The following is a 20323-nucleotide window of genomic DNA, read 5'->3' on the forward strand; positions in this document are numbered from 1 at the left end:
TTTTCCCAAAGAGGAAGGGATGATACAGCACAGCAACGGTAGGTATTTCCGTCAGTGTTGAGATCAAGGTTATCGAACCAGTAGGAGAACCACGCAACACCACGTAAACAGCTCCTGCAGACAAAGAACAAATACTTGCAACCCAACGTAAGAGAGGGGTTATCAATCCCTCATGGGTAAAAAGATAGGTAAAATTGTAGTAGATTGGATAAATAGATCTCGCGGGAACGCGAGATAAAATAAATAAATAAAAATTGCAGCAAGGTATTTTTGTATTTTTGGATTAATAGATCGGAAAATAAAAATATATCGTGAAGGCAAATATAATAAAAAAGAGACCCGGGGGCCTTTGATTTCACTAGTGGCTTCTCTCTCGAAAAATAGCATACGGTGGGTAAACAAATTACCGTTGGGCAATTGATAGAACTTCAAATAATCATGACGATATCGAGGCAATGCTCATTATATAGGCATCACGTCCAAGATTAGTAGACCGACTCCTGCCTGCATCTACTATTGTTACTCCACACATCGACCGCTATCCAGCATGCATCTAGTGTATTAAGTTCATGGAGAAATGGAGTAATGCAATAAGAACGGTGACATGATGTAGACAAGATCTATTTATGTAGAAATAGACCCCATCATGTTATCCTTAATGGCAACGATACATACGTGTCAGTTCCCCTTCTGTCACTGGGATCAAGCACCGTAAGATCGAACCCATCACATAGCACCTCTTCCCATTGCAAGAAAAATAGATCGAGTTGGCCAAACAAAACCCAAATATCAGAGAAGAAATACGAGGCTATAAGTAATCATGCATATAAGAGATCAAAAGACTCAAATAACTTTCATGGATAAGAACATGGATCTGATCATAAACTCAAAGTTCATCGGATCCCAACAAACACACCGCAAAAAGAGTTACATCAAATAGAGCTTCAAGAGACCATTGTATTGAGAATCAAAAAAGAGAGAGAGGAAGCCATCTAGCTACTAACTACGGACCCATAGGTCTACAATGAACTACCCACACATCATCGAAGAGGCACCAATGAGGATGATGAACCCCTCCGTGATGGTGTCTAGATTGGATCTGGTGGTTCTGGAACTTGCGGCGGCTGGAATTGATTTTCGTCGGAGGGTTTCTGGTATATTGGGGTATTTATAGAGCAAAGAGGCGGTGCGTGAGGCCACCGAGGTGGGCATAACCCACCTAGGCGCGCCTAGGCCCGCAGGCGCGCCCTGGTGGGTTTTGCCCCCCTCGGGGCACCCCTCTGGTACTTCTTCGGCCCATCTTGTGTCTTCTGGTCCACAAAAAATCAACAAAAAGTTTCGCTGCGTTTGGACTCCGTTTGGTATTGATTTCATGCGACGTAAAAAAACAAGCAGAAAACAACAACTGGCACTGGGCACTATGTCAATAGGTTAGTCCCAAAAAAATGATATAAAGTTGCTATAAAATGATTGTAAAACATCCAAGAATGATAATATAACAACATGGAACAATAAAAAATTATAGATACGTTGGAGACGTATCAGACCCTGCCAATGACTCCACGCCGCACCGCAGGTCATCGCCAGCGAGCCAAACCAGACACCCGCCCCCCACCGCGGTTCTTGCTCCTCGCTCTTCTATTCTACCTCGCCGACTGGCCTATGCCGCGTGATGCGTGATGCCACGAGTCTCCTCCGTGCTGCCCGAGAGCGCTAGTTCGCCGCTGATTGTAGCCTGCGTAGCCAACGCAGACGAATCTCTGCCGGACCGTGTCCCTGAGCTCCGCCTCCTCGCGTTGATCTCCCTCACCGATGAGTTTGAGCACTTATGGTCGGAGACGACTGAATCGAGCCTTTCTTGGCCGCTAGTGCCGGCCACTCCCCTCCGTCGATTCGCCGCCTCCAAGCCTGCCCCGAGCCCGCTGAACTCCCCCGCCACATCTAAGTGAGCTCATCTTTATTTCCCCAATCTCCTCTGCTTTAATTTACGCCGTAGCATCATCCCCCGCGAGCTCCGAGCACGGCCGCCGCCATGGCCGATGAACTCAAGCAGTTCGAGCTCCCCTGTTGCATCCAGTCGCATGCGCATCTCCAGGAGCTCCTATGATTTGGTTGAGCACTCTTAGTTAGCCCGGACGCGTTATGTAGCTCCAACCGCATCCAGCCTGTGCCACTGTCGTCGCCAACCTCATTGTCGGCTTCAATTCTGGTGACCATTTGGACCGTGTCCACCACCCTTCATTGCGCGCGAGCCTTAGCTTCCTTGTGCCACAAACCGCGCATAAAATAGTGCCTTGTAGCAAGCACACGATGAACCTGCATCACCGGTTGAGGTCGCCGACAACTAGTTCCGGTGAGCTGATGTTGACGTAATTAGCTTAGGCCTAATTGCTTCATTTTCACCTCAAAAAGACAATGATAGGTGGGTCCCTATGGTTAAATAACTGGCTATTGTCTGTACGTAGGTGAAGAAAAGTCACAGAGACATTGATGGGTCACTGACGAGGGGGGCCCACTGGGCAAATACCACTTTGACCTCATCCACGTCAGCATCTGACCGTGGCAAACCAGCCAGGGAATTTTTTTGACCGGTATGAGATAGTTGAGGGGGGTAAAGGAGCAGAAAAAAAGATCAAGGGGTTATGTGAACCACCAACTTTTTTCAGGGTAGTAAAATGGACTTTTTTATTTCATTAATATTTGTAATAGTTTTGGGAGCAAACAGAAGCATTCCGGCGTCAGCGGAAGGGTTTCAGGGTTTACTGGGTAATAACGATAAATAATATATAGGTGGCAATAATTTGCGGAGATGTTAAATTAACATTAAGTTCCTCTAATAATAGTTAGGATACTTTTATATTTATTTAAATATAAACGATCCTTAGAAGGCCAAGTGGTGAAAGGATATTGGGCCATTTGGGCCAATAGGAGGTGGCTCCCCCTTCCCTCTTGGAGAAGGAAGGGGCCGGGGAAGCCGAATTGGAGGGGGTTTCCCCTTCCTCATAGCCGGATCAAGGGGGAAACCCTCCCCCTTGTGGCGCCCCCTCTAACCTCCTCCAACCTATATAAACTAGAGGTTTTGGCACTTTGGAACACACAAATTTTGGAGCCTCCTCTAGTTCTCTAGGTCTAGTTCTAGTTGATCCAATTAGAGCTAGATCTACATCCTCTCTAATCCTCATAATTAGTGATTATAATTAGTGCTTATTGTACAACTATTGTTGTGTCAGTTTGGGGTTTTTGTTGGTTGCTAGAGGCAATTGCAAGAGCATGGTTTATTGTTCTTTAGTGTTGCATAGTATCTATAGTGTTACATCTATGTGGTATCTTTTGCTGGAGGCAGCTGGTTTGGTTATCCACAATCTTTTGTTTTACTTATTTACAGTCCTTTTGAGTATCTCTTTACTGTCTTCCTAATTTCCTTTCTTTTTGTTTTGTTTTATATTGTTTCATGTTATTGTTTTTCTCTTTTTATTGTCCTTCCTTTTTTGTAGACACGCCAGAGGTCTAGTGATTTTCCTTAGCTTCTACATTCACTAGATACTCTGGCAAGTTCTCCACTATGATTAGTGGCCTTTCACCTAGACAAGTTGCTATTATTTAGAGATATGGGGTAGATTACCTTCTCAAGTTTGTGAAGACAGAGGTCCCTCTTACATTTTGTCAAATGGCTAGCATCCAAATTTGATGTCAAGGCTTCTGAGATTCAGCTTAGGAAAATAGCCATACCTTAATGAAATCAGCTTCGTCGTCTTACTACCGTTTGATGCTATATATTCCATTGCACCTGGTTCGATTGTAGGCACCTGCACTCAATGTTTTTTGAAAGTATTCCCCATTTGTCCTTTTTTGCATGTATGTATGTTTATACATATGTAAGGTGCAACAAGTAGGTCAGAAATGCAGTAAAGCATGTAGCAAGTCATTTACAAGATTTTTTGTATTGTTTTGTTTTTGAAATCAGAGTTATTTGTGTCAATTCCAGTACAGTCTCTTCATACACAAGTTCCTGATTTCCTATATTTATGTGCAAATCAGAGCATGTAATTTACAAGTTAGGATGCAGAGTAATTACATAGAAAAGGTCAGAGTAAATTGATCAAACAAGTCACAATAATTTGATTTTAGTATATAGTTTCTTTTGCACTAATGCCAACTAGTGTCAGTGCTTAACCTGATTGTCCTTTGTCCTTTTTGTTATCATTTTAGTTTCAATGTTAATTTTCATGGCAAATTAGATTCAGTGTGAACTAGTATTAGATCATAGTAATTTGAACTAAAACTTTTTACAATACCATTGTTTCTAAAATACAGTCATATATTCACAGCTTTATACTGATATCTAATCTACCATGTCAAAAATACAGTCATAGATTCATAGATACAAGTGTCCAAACATGAGCATAAGTATCCGAACAATGTACAGTTTCTCAGCACCAAAGTTTATGAAATTGTAGGAGTACTTCTATTTTTGTGTGAACAAGTTGTTCCTAAATGGAATTCGTAGCTTCCTGAACATGCCCCCTCCCATCCCCAACTTTTTTGGTCCTGTGTTGTAGCTATAGCCGTGAATTTTAGAGCACTAATTTTGCAACTAGTTTTCAGAATCTAGTGTTCCAAGTTGTTATTCCTGTGACCATAGACTAGTAGTTCACGGGTCCATAGTCTAGTTGTTCCTAGGGTTTCCCCTGCTTCATGCTATCTTTTCTGCCTGTGATCTAATCTTTGTTCTGTTAAGTTGCGCTCTTCAACATATGTGAATGATCCTCACATGGTGCTTGTTTTTCTTTCAGATGTCATGAGGTAGGAGAGAGATCTTGGAGGGGTGAATGCATAAGAGGTGGGGGTGTTTACCTATGCTTTTTCTGCATCTCCAGCCAGATTTGTGTCCCAGATAATGGAGGAATCGGCCTCTCTGGTTTGGACCCATTTAAGTTCATGTTGCTTGTGTGTTTACATTGCACTTTCTTAGTGGATTTACAATGTAATTCATACCAGATTTATTGTATTTTTCGCAACCACTGTAATTCTATGTGATTTACACTGTAATTCCTACTGGATTTACAATGTTTTTCTTAGTGGATTTCCACTGTAATTCTAAGTAGATTTCCAATGTAATTCTAAGTGGATTTACACTATAATTCCTACTGGATTTACAGTGTTTTTCTTAGTGGATTTCCACTTAAATGCTTAGTGTAATTATTTAGTATAATTTTTTTGGATTGTTGGTGTATTTTTAGTGGTATTAGGAGTGCAAGAATATAGGTTGTTAAGTTTCAAGAGAAGGCATTGTTCGAACCATAACATGTGAATTGATTAATACTTTATCATGATGAGTTTTATGAGAAAGAGTTGCTGTTATGATGCTAGGATAAGTGATTGAAATTATCATTGATCAAACTTAAGCACTATGCTCGCATTCACACTTCATAGATAATTTCTTTTATCATTTACCTACTTGAGGGCGAGCAGTAATTAAGCTTGGGGATGCTGATAGGTATCCAACATATCTATAATTTATGTAGTATTCATGCCATGTTTACAACAATTATATATGGTTTTGGTATGATTCGAATGGAACTAACCTGGACTGACGCTATTTTCAGCAGAACTACCGTGGTGTTGTTTTTTGTGCAGAAATAAAAGTTCTTGGAATTGGACGAAACTTTTTGGTGATTTTTTATGGAACAAATGAGCAACATTGGAGCAAATAACCACTAGAGGGGGCCCTACTGCCCACTAGGCACCAGGGCGCGCCACCCCCTAGGCGCGCCCTGGTGGGCAGTGGGCCCCTCGAGGCTCCCCTCAGCGTGAAACCGACGCCAAAAAATCCTATAAATACAGAAAACCCAGAAATAACCCTAGATGAGAAGTTCAGCCACCGCAAGCCTCTGTATCCACGAAAACCTATCTGGGCCCTGTTCCGGCACTCTGCCGGAGGGGGGAATCATCACCGGAGGCCATCTTAATCATCTCGGCGCCCACCATGATGAGAAGGGATCGAGTAGTCCACCCTTGGGACTGAGGGTTTGTACCAGTAGCTATGTGTTTAATCTCTCTCTCTCTCTCTCTCTCTCTCTCTCTCTCGTGTTCTTTATTTTGCACGATGTTGATGTACCGCGAGATTTGTTAATATAGTTGGATCATATGGTGTTTCTCCCTCTCTGTCTTGTTGTGATGAATTGAGTTTTACCTTTGAGATTTCACTTTTATCGGATTGAATACTTTTATGGATTTGAGAACACTTGATATATGCCTTGCTATGAATACCCGTGGTGACAATGGGGTATCATATTGATTCACTCGATATATGTTTTGGCACTCAATTCGCGGATTGCCGAGGTGACATTGGGGTAATCTATGCATAGGGGTTGATGCACGTTCTCGTCCTTGTTTCACCGGTAGAAATCTTGGGGCACTCTTTGAAGTTCTTTGTGTTGGATTGAGTATTATGAATCTGAAATTGTTTAATGCATATTGTATAATCAACTCACGGTTACTCGTGGTGACATTGGAGTATCTAGGTGACATTAGAGTTGGTTGATGTGTATCATATGGTGTTATTTTAGTACGAACTCTTGGGCTATTTGTGACGCTTATAGGAATAGCTCTATAGATCGATCGGAAAGGATAACTTTGAGTTGGTTTTGTACCATACAAAAAGTTTCTTCTTATGTTCTCCGCTAGTTAAGAACTTTGGAGTGATTCTTTGTCGCACGTTGAGGGATAGTTATATGATCCAATTATATTAGCATTGATGAGAGATTGCACTAGCGAAAGTATGAACCCTAGGCCTCATTTTCAAGCATTGCAATACCATTTGTGCTCACTTTTGTTACTTACTACCTTGCTGTTTTTTATTGTTACTATTACAAAAATCAATATCTACTGTCATTACTACACTTGTATCACCATCTCTTCGCCGAACTAGTGCACATATACAATTTATGATTGTATTTGGTGTGTTGGGGACACAAGAGATTTCTTGTATTTGATTGCAGGGTTGTTTGAGAGAAACCATCTTCGTTACACCTCTCACGGATTGATAAACCTTAGGTCATCCACTTGAGGGAAATGTGCTACTGTCTTACAAAACTCTGTGCTTGGAGGCCCAACACGAGTCTACAAGAACAAGCTGTGTAGTAGACATCAACACCCTACTGTGTGCCCGTAGCATTTTACATTTAATCTTTTTTGAAATAAAAATAATCCAAAAAATCAGAAAATCAATGAAACTTTGGAAATTCATAGAAAATAAACTGTAACTCAGATGAAAATAATTTATATATGAAAGTTCCTTAGAAAACAATAGCGAATCCAAATATGACATCCACATACCTGCAACACCCCTGTAACATAATGAACCGAGACATTTTGAATCTGGTCATATGACCGAAAAATACCTGGAGCTGGCAAAACATTGCAAGATACTTCCCCTCTTCTTTTAAAATTCCTAGGGATGCATTAGAGCATATGATCATCACATACTACCATGACATGCATTGTGTTGCATTTCATTGCTCCGTTATTTATTTGGTTCCCCCTCTACTCAATTCTTCGGTAGACCCCGAGACTGCCGGTGACCCTGAGTACGACTACGTCGACGATGACCCGTTCTTCTCAGCAGGGCTTCCAGGCAAGCAGAACCCCTTGATCATTGCAATATCGCCTATTCCTTCTCTCTATTGCTTGCATTAGAATAGTGATACTGTTACTGCTTTATCAGTAGATCCTATACTGCCGCATAGCCTATCTTTGTTAACTGCTGTTGATACGACCCTGTTGTCCTATATGCTTAGTATAGGTTTGTTATTATCCCATCAGTGGCCCTACATCCTGGTCCGTGTTGCCATGCTGTACTATCTAGGTTATTCGAGATGATGGATCGTTGTACAAAGACCAGAACACCTCTTTAGGCCCTGCAATTGTTCGACTCTACAGAGCCGCACTATGGGTGAACTTACTAAGGGTGATTCTTCGTTGTTCACTCTCAATGATGACTTTGCAGCGCAACACATCTGGTGTGACCTTACGAAGGGTGATTCCTCGTATACCACTCTCGATGATGTCTGTGTCGTGCAGTACATCAAGTGTGAATCTATCGAGGGTGATTCCTTAGTTTTCACCTTGATAGTATGGACCTCTCCCGACAACCCCAAATGTTAAAGACGGGTCGGCCCCAAGGGTACCTGAATACAAATTTCGTTCACCAAGTTCAAAAAATGGTCATTGAATTCGAAATATGTTCATTAAACACAAAAAAGTGTTCATCATTATTAGCAAATTTTATTTTGTTTTTTCTTTCTTTCCTTTTTTCCATTTTTATTTTCATTTTTGTTTTTTATGTTTTATTTTCTTTATTTTTAATAAAAGATGTCCATAAAGATAAAAAAATGTTCGTTAAAATTAGAAGCATCTTCACTCTTTTGAAATCGTGAACTTTGTTTTAATTTAAGAAATCTTTTTGAATATGGTAAACATTTTTTGAATCCGTGAGCATTAATCATTTTCTGAAAATTACTTCAAATCATGAACTATTTTGAATTCTTGAACATTTCAGAATTTGCAACTTTTGTAGAATACGAATTAATTTGAAAAAGGAAAAAATTAAAATGGACAAAAAGCAAAAAGAAAAACTACTTCCCTGTTTTCCTGTCCAAACATGGGCCGACGCATGGGAGTCGCGGGGAAGGGGGTGGGGTGGGGGGTGCGGGCTCGCCGGTTCCTATATGGCGCGTACGGCGGCACCTAGCGCCATAGCACGCACCGCCAGGTCCCCTGCGCTCCTTCTGGGCTGGCCCTTGTGGGGCGCAAGGTACGCCAGTTTTGTTTCTTTTATTTTTTTTCTTTAATTTTTGTTTTAGTTTTTATTTTGAATTTCTTCCTAATCTCTGATTTTCAATTTTTATTTTCTTGTTTTTCTCATTTTTGTTCGCTGAATTATAAAATTCCATCTAATTCAGAAAATGTTCATGAAATTGAAATTTGTTCATCATATTCAAAATTTGTGCACCATAATTTAAAAAAAGTCCATCTAATACAAAAACTGTTCATCCAGTTTTTAAAAAGTTCCGATTTTCAGAAAAGTGTTCTTGAATTGAGAATTGTTTCATCAAGTTTAAAAAATAGAAAAATTTCATCTTAGTGAAAAAATGTTCATCGTATTGGAAATGTGTTCAGCGTAATTTTAAAGAAGTTCATCAAATTAGAAAATGTCCATCAATTTCAAATGTTTTTCAAAAATTTCATCTGATTTTTTCAGAAAATGTTCTTGAATTGAGAATTGGTTCATCAAGTTCAACAATTGTTCATCAAATTCAAGATATATTAAACTTATAAAAAATATTCATCAATATCCAAATTCACGAACATTTTTTAAAATCATGTACTTTTTTCAAATTCATGAACATTATTCGAATTTAGGGATTTTTTTGGCTCCACAAACTTTTTGAAATTCGATGTTTTTTTTTAATTTTGGAAATATTTTGAAATCCCAAATTATATATAAAATAAAAAAAATGAAAAAATAAACAAGAAAATGGGGGCTCCCCGCTGCTAGTCAAGGGCTGGCCCAAATTGGGCGCGCGGGGGGCAGCGGGGGTGCGTGCGGGTCAATTGGAAACTAGTTAACGGCATCATTTATTAAATGATACACTAATGTAAAATGAAAAGGAACATTTTTCTCAATGAAAAATGTATAAATGTTGTTTGTATCCCACCGAGAGGTAAATCGAAATGGTCTCTATATTCCCATAATTTCAATGGGCAAAGATAACACATAAATTCTAATATTGTTGATGTTCGTATTGTTCTCCTCTAGGAATAGCCTTTTGAATCATGTTTCACTTTATGGTCATTGAGTCCGTGCGCTCAAATCAACCTTGCATGCGTCACTATGTATATGCGTAGAAACAAAGTTTGGACGCGATCTTTGTGCATTACCGCATCTATGCATAGATAAAGAGTTTGTATGCGGGAATACTTGCGATCCTCATAATTACCACGTCTAATCAAATATATCCTAGTAACAACCAATTTTCTTTTATAAAAAATAAGCGTATGCATACACACACACACACACAGGTGTAGGGAATTATTTACTTAGTCCTCATATAACTTATATTTTTTTCCTCTATAAGATGAGTATATCTCTTTCTTGGTTACCCAAGCTTCCATATATGTATTTTAACCATGGTGGGATTATTTTCACAGAGGTGACATGAACCCTGAGAGTGGCCTAAGACATCTCTAAGTAACTAGATTACCGGAAAAACATCTTTATTGACATCAATTTATTAAATAAATTTATTCAATATTGCATGGCTCAAGCAGGAGAACCAGCAATTATATTATTGTTCTATACAACAACAGTTTGGAATCTGAACGTTATGGGTCTTGCAATAGTGCCTGAATCGGTGTTGCATTATACGATTACACATGTCTTCGCACCTCGGGCTATCACAGGGATTGAGAGTCTCACAAACCACATTATGAACAGATTCTGCAAATGCAACATCTACACACAGATCAAACAAGCTATATTAGCAATGTGTTGACTAATTTTAACAATAGGAAAGTTCACAAAAAATAGGGGTATAAAATGCTACATACCAGTTCCTGCATGGCAGGATGGGAAGGTAGAACACATCATAGAAAGCACCATGAAAGCAATAGTTATGGAACACATGACTGTCGGCCATCCTGTACTGTTCTTAGCGAGTGCCATGAGGACAAAGAGATTAGTTTTTTCCTGCTTTTCCTTACTTATTATGTTCTTATGTGACCACTTCCTACATATAGAGAGCCACAATAACATCTTAGATAATGATCTCACATTAATGTATTTCCCTACCAATAGCTGCCAAATCTTGCTGATTCAAGATAAATTTTGTTCGCTCTTTTATATGGATCAATGGAATTTATTTCATATGTATTTGCATGGTAATGCTAGTATTTATGATGAGTCACAATCAAATATTTGGCAATTATCCTAGAGTTATATGAAATCATGGAGTGCTATTAATGTCGCAATATTAAAATAAGAATACCTTTTTATATTTATACTTGAAAATGACCAGTAAGTGTTTTATCTTGTCGTATTTATGGGGAAGGGTGGTGAAACCCTAGCTATTGCTCATGCACTTATGTATCTCTCACTAATTAATATTGATATATCTTGCTAGTTTTAAATAGTTGTAGCGTGCTTGTTCAAATAACATAAACAAAGAGACATATCTCTAGAGAACGACATATTAAATATAGTGCTTATATAAATTAATGAAATACTACATGTGACATTTATTTATTTGAATAGAAGAAAATATAAAATATAAAATTATTTTTGTTCTTTCAAAGTGTGAGAGAATATAAATGCAATATTTGTTAAATACATTGAAACTCAATATGTAATAACAAGATATACAACATACAATAGTATGACATAAATACAATATATAGAAGAGATACATAGCTCACCATCAACTTAGGGAACATATAAATGCAATATTAGTATCAAAGATATGCTTGTCTGTTGTGTAAATGCACAATTCTAAGGATGACATCCTTCCTTTTGTATTTTAGCACCATTACTAATAGATAAGCAAAAATATGCAACACAAATTAGATTTAAAGTAAAAAGTGAATACAAAATAAGTTGTGCGACATTATATGTCCACTAGATGATTCGGGAAATCCATATATACCATTCATGCAAATGTTATCTGATGTCAAAAAGATTGTTTAGACTAAAATAGAGGGTGCTAGCCAAATCAAGTTAAGGACAAAACAACTAATGCTCCTTGATCTCATTCTATCCATGAGAGCTTGAACGACTCTTGGATGGAATTCCTTATAAGTTTATACCTTTCAAACACATGTATGCAACTTTGTAGAGACGCTAATTGACAAGCACCACACAACTATTTCGGTCATTTGACATCCTAACAGATCGTGTGATGATAGCACATGTAGATAATAAAAGCTCTCTCAGATCCTGTGTGCTCTTTTTTCTGTAATTGAAGTCAAGTGCAGGTAAATACTAAAGAAAACTATTTGATTTCCATGAACTGAAATCAGTCAAAACAAATGCTCCAAGCGTCATGTATCAACATCCTAAATTTGTACGTCTCTTTGTTGGTAGTGTGCTAGATTATTTACCATGAAAATCTAAAGTAAGGTTGTATCAAAGGGTGGGTCGTAAATTAAATGAATTTGGGGGCTGAGGATAATATAGAAACATATATCCAAACAAATGGTTTGAAGCAAGAAAAGCATTAGTGCTGTGAAGAGGCGGAGTGCAGGTAATAGATTGTATAACTCCATCTGTGAGAGCGCATTACCGAGGTCATCAGAACAAGTGAACAAAAATATATGACCTCAAGATGCTCGCTACCGTTTCAAAATTGTAAAATAATGTGACATTGGTGGCAACGAACGATTGGAATTGGGTTCAGTCCACCGTCAATGCGCTGTGTGGATTTCCTGGCAATATTTTGAATAGGGGCAAGTGCAAAGGATTGGAGATTGATAATTAGTATTTGTAGGTACGCATTAGGTGGGTTTCGAGAGAGGTTGCACCTTCAAGATGAAAAGATGTAATCACTGGTGGACCAAAACCAAGTATGATTCCAAAGTGAATGTCAAAAGGTTCAAGCCAAGGCTTGCGGAAAAAGTTTCAGACAGAGAGAATGAATCGAGTATAAAAACATTCTCTCATGCATCAACCAAATATTCTTTTAGAATCGTCACGTCATTGGTAGCTCATTACGACATAGAACTGCTCTAGACGGATTTTAAAACAACATTTCTAAATGGTGACCTAAAAGAAGACGTTTAGATGGCTGAGCCAGAAGGCTTTGTTGTGGAAGGGAAGGAACATTAGCATGTCGTCTAAAGATATCAATTTATGGCTTGAAGCTAGCTTTAGGAGAGTGTTACCTTAAGTTTGATAATATTATCAAAACTTTTGGTTTCATGGAAAATGTTGTGGACAACTGCATATATGTTGAATTTAAAGGTAGTAGGTTCACAATTTTAGGGTTATAAGTTTATGATATATTGTTGGCCTATAGCAATAAGCATATGATGCATGGGACCAATAATTTTCTGTCATCCAGTTTCGACATGAAGGATCTTGGTAAAGCCTCGTATGTCCTCAGGATCGAGATTCATCGAGACAGATCCAGAGGAGTGTTAGGACCATGACAATAAGCATACATTGAGAGAACATTGAAGAAATTCAATTTGCATAAGTGTGTAGTCTCACTTGATCATGTACTGAAGGGCGATAATTTGGGCCATTTCAATGTTCGAGGAACCAGTATGAAACTGATTAGATGAATTTGGTTCCTTATGCTTCAGCTGTCGGAAGCATCATGTACTCTTAAGTTTGTACACGCCTGGATTTGCATTTTCTAACCGGAATGCTTGACAAATTCCAATCAAATCCAGGACTAGACCACTGCAAGGCCGCAAAGAAAGTGTTGCATTGTATGCAAGGAACTAAAGCTCTCGTGCTTACATATAATAGGTCTTATAACTAAGAAGTTATTAGTAATTCAAACTGATTTTGCTGGGTGTGTGGAAAGTAAGAAATCCACGTCAAGTTATATATTCACACTTGCGGGAGGAGCCATATCGTGGAAAATTTCCAAACGCACATTCCTTGTTGTGTCTATGATGCAACCACGTGTTTTGAGGCCACCGGGCAGGCTATATGGCTAAAGATTTTTATTCCCGGGCTTAAAGTGACTGACAGCATATCTGAACCAATTGTATTGTACTGCGGTAATGAACCCATAGTTTTCTATACAAGTAACAACAAGTTAAGTGCTGCTACCAAACACATTAATATCAAGTTTCAAGTTGTGAAAGACATCTTTACAAGTTGCAAGGGAGCACTATTGCAGATGGAGTCACGGAGACCGAAGTTGCGGGAGTAGCTGCGGGGTCTCACGGCGGCGGCGGGTCTGGGGCAGACCCGTCGATTAGCTCTCGGTAAGCTACGAAGAAGACAACACAAGTCCGGAGTACATGGAAGTTTGATGCATGGACAAATTCAAGGTGGTGGGGAATATTCGCCATGGTGGAGTTTGTTAAGTTTGTGTCGAATATTGTGTACGAGTTGGGTTACGTTTGGACTTGGTGTTGTAGTGTGGGTAGGATACTTGTAGTGTCGGAGTCGGACACGTTGTACCCTTGGCCCACGTTGTAACCCATGACGGCTAGATAGCGATAGGCACGCAAGGGGGTGCCGGCGGCTTGTGCCGTCGCCCGGGTGGCCGGTGTTGCGGTATCTCGGGGAGGAGCGCTCGTAGTCATTGCCCCGTGGAGTAGGCGAGTTCACCGAACCTTGTTAACAAATCTTGGTGTCGTCATTATGCTGTGATTGCACGGCGTACCTCGGATTTATTCTAACAGTATCAAACAATTAATGTTAAACATATAAGAGTGACACATATGCTTGCCGATCTGTGAAGTGAAGGGTACGACCCAATACTTTTCGTGAGCATGTTACTGACATGGGACTACTTGAAGCCTTATGATTCTCGAATAAAGGGACAACTAAAATGAACCACTCCCAATAAGCAAAATGTTTTCCATTTCTAAATAGGTTGTTATGCTATAAGGTTTGAGGTTCTATGGTGTTTTGCTAGCTGTTATCACACCTCACTTTGGTATATCATTCCTACGGAGAAGGGGAAAATGTAGATAAGCCTAACGATCACCGGGGGGGGGGGGTGTGATGGTTTGATCTAACTGCTTAAGAGGCTAAATTGATCTAACAACCTAATAGGGAAGTAAATAGTGTTAAGAGAGGGCCCCACACACCAACGTACGTGCACCTCATCTCTAACTAATGCGCCCTAATCGGGGGCATCCAAATCAACTCATGGCTTAGGTCCCCTGTTGCACGCGCTATATAAAAGGGATATGGGAGAGAGTTGGGCCTCTGCGCGGTCATTCATTCTCATCAGGTTCACTCTCCTCCTCATATTCCAAAACCCTAACCGATCAAAGGTTGTGCTACATCAACGGGAAACCTAGCCATCTCAATCCCTAAAAAACTTGATGTGTGTGATTCTTAAAGCGAATAAATCATCTGCCCTCATACAAAAAATTAATGTTGCAATAGATTTCGATCACATACCCTGTGAATTCCTTCTTTTATAGACGAGAAAAAAAACAAATCCGAGAGAAGGGAAGAGGAGGAGTGCATTTCTCCCATGGGCTGAAGGAAAGGAAAAAATATTGGCATGCCAGTATACCTTATTACACAAATAAAGCTTGTAGGAAAACATGTATTTTATTAATCTCGGTGGAGAAAAAAAGGTTACAAGATGCCAATTGTAAAATTACACTCCGTGGCCTACTAGCGTGGCCATTCTGACAGTGGCAATGTGTGCCATGCTAATTCGCACGGCCTCGGATGGCTCCTGATTAATTACTCCCGTGAATTACAGTGAGAGATACCTCTAGTTAAGCCAGGTGATCAGATTCTCTTCACATTCACCATGCATGATGACGGAGGAGTGTGGGTGGTTGGCGGCGGAGCCCGTGCCCTCATAGAAACACACGCCGCTCAGGACATAGCTTTTGCGCTAGCCACGCCTGCCCTTGTGATTGTGCCTTGTCGGTCTTTGCGGCTCTGTTGTAATTTGTGTCAGAGTAGCATGTGTCCTGCTTGGCTTGGACTACTCGATGACCTGCTAATTGCTTTGTTGGGGAATGCAAGGGCACCGATCGCTTGAGTAATTTTTTGAGAAGACCGGCGTGAGTGAAACATAACGAAATACATCGGTGAACATGGATCCACATACACCCGAATGAATAGTAAAACAAAAAAATTTAGCAAATACAAATAATTCTGTTTTTCTCTTAGAAAAAATGGTCTTGTGTTCTACTCTCTTGTGAAGTTTGGTGATATCCTGGTGTTCTAGGCAAAAATGCATAATTAAATTGTTTTCGCCATGTTTAACTAAATGCATAAAATGTGTGTGTTATTTTCATAAATCAGGATTTAAATATAGTATCCATGTAATTTTAGAAAAGAAACACAAATAAAAGGAGAAAAAAAACATAAACAAAGGCAGAAAACCGACACATTACTCGGTCTTGCGTGGCTTTAATCCACGGTGTAGTGAGCGAGAAAAGAGCCCGGCGACATGCATTGGCCAGCCAATGTTGATCATCCAGTTATCTAGCAACATCTGGACCATGTAGAGCAGCTTGCAAATATAAACTGGTTTTTCTTAAGCACCGATTCTTTTTCGGATAACAGAGGTGTCTAAGTAAGCTTATGTGCTACATTAGAAATAAACACCCGTACTTGAGAAAATACCGGTTTCTTTTTACAAATAGAGTACCTCTAAAGACCTTGCATTGCATTGCATTGTACAAGGCCTTATATACCACTTACAATAAACGATAGGTACCGTTTGGTGAGAAGAGACATCCAGAAGCATCAACTCCATGGGCACAGATCGATGGGAGAAGCACGTAGTAGGTAAGCCAAAATCAATAGAATTGGACGTTGGACCAGTAGGCTTTGTCCGGCCGCCAATAGGCCGGGATGACATTGTTGGCCACCAGCGTCTTCCCGGAGTCGCTGGTGATGCGCATGGAGAAGGGCCCCTGCAGCGGGCGGCTGGTGTCCATCCGCCAGATGGATCCCCAGGAGCGGCGCATCGGCTCCCAGGACCCCGTGGGGCGGCCGTTCCTGGTCTGCATGAGCTCCATCCGCACCACGGTCCCGTCCACGTTGGCGTACTCCACGAGCACCGCGAGGTAGTTAGGGTTGGAGCCGCGCTGGACGTGGAAGGTGACCTTCATGCCCGGGAAGTTGCAGCGCACCCTCCTGAACTGCATGTCGATGATGCCGGCGTGGCGGAGCTTGTCGTTGAGGCCGTTCTTGGCCATGGCCCCGAACGCCGTGCCACTAAGGTCGAAGTGGTACCTAGCCACGGGGTAGTAGTTCATGTCGGTGATGACCACCCTCCTCGGCTGGCCGGAGCAGGAAGGGTTGTTGGCGGCGACGCATCGGATCTGAAATAAAACACCGGCCGAGCAAAGCAAATTAATGGTCAACGTCCTGATGGATGCATCTTTGCATGCACGTGGTAGGTTTGAGCTTGACCAACTAATTTAACTGGTGTCGGATTTATTAATGCAGCATAGTACGTACCTCATAGCAGCTGCCGCAGCCTGCGCCGCCGTCGAACAGAGGCTCGTTGCCGCAGGACGTCATGGAGGAGAAGGCGTACTGGTTGTTGAGTATATTGTTTATTAGGAAAGATGAGATAGACTAGGATTTGTTCTGACTTGTCTTGTATTTTAAGTAGATCATTGTATTCTTATATATATGATCACGAGACTCAAACAATACAATAATAATTTCATCAATTCTCTCTCCCTTCTAACATGGTATCAGTTTCCGGGTTTTAAACCCTAGCCGCCGCCGCTTCCGCACCCACGCGCCGCCCCTGGGGCGGTCGGCCTTGATGACCGCCGCCGGGGGCCGCGCCGCCCGTACCTAGGGTTCGTCCGTCGGCCGTGTTGGCCGGCTGCCTAGAGAGTCTTTTCCCCGAGCCCTTGCTCCGGGTTTTTTTCTCTCCCGCCGGTCATCTTGATCGTCGGTTTCTTTTTGGTTTTCCGATCAAATCTTGATTGGTTTGCGTCACCCACCGCCGCCGTCGACCTCGTGCGCCTCTACTCCAACCCCGGCGCGATCGGCCGGCTTCTTCACCGACCCGGCGGCCTCACGCGTCGTCCGCGCGTCTGCCTGCCGGTCGCCCCGACCCGGCGGCCTCGCTCGTCGTCCGCGCGTCTGACCGTCGGTCCCCACGACCCAGCGGCTTCGCGTCATGCGGCGGCCCTTCACCGCCGCCGTTCGCGCGCCGGCCCGCCCGTCGATCTACGCCGGCCGTCACCGCCCTGCTCCGACCGGGACTCCTGCATCACCCGACCCGGCGGCCTCGCGCCATATGGCGGCCAATCATAGCCGCCCTGCCGCCCGCCGTCGCCGGCTTCATCTCGGACTCCGCCGCCACCCCGTCTCCACCGAGCGGCGTCCCCGACCTCGCGCGCGATCGGATTGATCACCCTCCCGCCGTCGCGGTCCACCTCATCTATGCCGTGCGACCGACCAGGCCCGTCGGTTGCGCGCGCCTCCGCAGGTCCCGTGAAGATCGTCCCCGAGTTCAGCGCGCCCTCCACGGATCGAGCAATGGGCTACCGCTGCGTCGCCCCGTCGGGCCACAGCGCCACCGCCCCGTGGTTCTTCTCCCGGCTGCACCGACCCGCGTCACCGCTGCGTCGCCCCTTCGGGCCGTAGTGCCGCGGCCCGCGGTCCACCGCCTCCCCGAGGTCGTCCGCTCCAGGTCGTCCCCGTGGCAACACCGACCCTCACGCCGCCGCTGAGTCGCCCCGTCGGGCCGTAGCGAGCGTGGCACGCGGTCCACGCCGCCGTCCCGAGGCCGTCCCCGCGATTGCACCGACCCGCGCTCCTCTGCCGCGCCGCCCCTTCGGGCTGTCGCGCCGCGGCCCGCGGTCTCCGCCGCCGCCCCGAGGTCTTCCCGCCGTCGCCCGGACCTGCCCGCCGCCGCTGCGTCGCCCATTCGGGCCATAGAGCCGCGGCCTGCGGTCCACTCCGTCGTCACCGCACGTCGACCTCCCGTGGTATGCGCCGCGCCGTTCTCCCTTGGCGCCGGAACGCCACCATCCGCGCCGGTGTTCGTCACGTTGTCAGGGTTTTCCGCCTACTTCGAGCACCGCCGCCTCGCTCCTAACCAAGTCGCCGCCGCCGCCGTCAGGCCGCCGCCGCCGCCGTCAGGCCGCCGCCGCCGCTTTTCTTTGGCCGCCGCCCGTCCACCTCCTTCGTCTTCGTCCAGCACCAGCCCATCGTCAGCGTCGCCGTCATCTACCCCGACTTCTCCGACATGGCGTACAGCTCGTACAGGTCCTAGTCTCCGCATGCCCGGTGCTGGCAACACCGCCGCGTGCCTTCGTCCACGACGTGTCCCCGGGCCTGGCAAGCCTGGTGCGGCGCTTCGTCAACTTCGTCTTCGTCCGTCTACGCATGCCCGGTGCTGGCAACACCGGTGCGTGCCTTCATCTACGATATGTCCCCGGGCTCGGCAAACCCGCCGCGACGCGTCGTCAACATCATCTTCTTCCCGGCGCACCACTACTTTGACACTTATGCGCCTATGACTAACTCGGTGCCTCCTTGCATCCGCGGCTCCACGGCGACTTCCTCGACACCGGCCACCCCGACTCGACATCGACCACGGCATTCTTCGCACGGCTACCTCGACCATGGCTCCACCACCCACGCTCTCGGCTACATCGACAAACGGCACAAAAGGGTTACCGCCTGCTTGAGCAACCTCGTCGGTTTCTACTCCAGTCACGACTCCACGATGAATCGACCGTTACGACTGTGGGGGGTGTCCGTCGGCTTGCCTTCGGATTCTTCTCCAGTCTCACCGTCTACATCGCTACCGTTGTGACTGCGGGAAGATGTTGAGTATATTTTTTATTAGGAAAGACAAGATAGACTAGGATTTGTTCTGGCTTGTCTTGTACTCCAAGTAGATCATTGTACTCCTATATATATGCTCACGAGGCTCAAGCAATACAACAACAATTCCACCAATCCTCTCTCTCCCTTCTAACACTGGTTCACATTCTTGAAGCCGCGCGCAAGCACCGCCTGCAAATCCAAATGGAGGAGAACAACATTATTACTACGTAACCAAGGTGGCACTACGTACGTGATGCATGCAAATGTGTATGTATGGGCGTACCGTTGTCGTTGGGGCCGGCGCCGGTGGGCGCTCCGTACCAGGTGGCCTTGGCGGGGAGCCAGCCGGAGTTGTAGGATCTGGCGGCGGCGGTGTCGTAGTTGGCCGCAGAACGGACGGACGTGACGAGCACGGAGAGGAGTGCCACAAGCATAAGGGCAATGGTGTTGTTGGTGACGCCAGTCATTTTGGTCGACTATGAACAACCTTCTTACTGAATTTGTAGGATATGTACTACTCCTGTTTGTTTGTGTTGTGTTGTGAACTTGTGATGGCTGGACGGGATGACATTGCCAGGATATTTATAGGCAGGCCAATAAGCGAAAGAGAAAAATTCATTACAGATCACCAAACTTGTACTAGCGTTAGCTTTAGTCCCCGTGGTTACAAATACCCGCAATATGATCACCAAACTTGCTCTTAGGGGTCATCTACGGTACAAATACGATTTTCTATACGTACGCGCTGAGCTGGCTCGAGTCAACGGCTGCCAATGGTGCGCTGACTGCCACATGCGCTTC

General features: G+C 43.7%; 1 protein-coding gene across 1 annotated transcript; it reads right to left on the bottom strand.

Moving 5' to 3' along the window:
- Positions 1–16286: 16286 nt before the first annotated feature.
- On the bottom strand, positions 16287–19989 carry LOC123140802 (expansin-B2-like). The gene is made up of 4 exons (XM_044560083.1): positions 19806–19989; positions 19690–19711; positions 17183–17270; positions 16287–17043 (listed from the first exon to the last, which is right to left on the bottom strand). The coding sequence occupies exons 1-4, from the start codon at positions 19987–19989 to the stop codon at positions 16516–16518; spliced, it is 822 nt and encodes a 273-aa protein (XP_044416018.1). The 3' UTR covers positions 16287–16515.
- Between the last annotated feature and the right edge of the window lie 334 nt (positions 19990–20323).

This window comes from Triticum aestivum, chromosome 6D, assembly GCF_018294505.1.
Source record: "Triticum aestivum cultivar Chinese Spring chromosome 6D, IWGSC CS RefSeq v2.1, whole genome shotgun sequence".
Lineage (NCBI taxonomy): Eukaryota > Viridiplantae > Streptophyta > Magnoliopsida > Poales > Poaceae > Triticum > Triticum aestivum.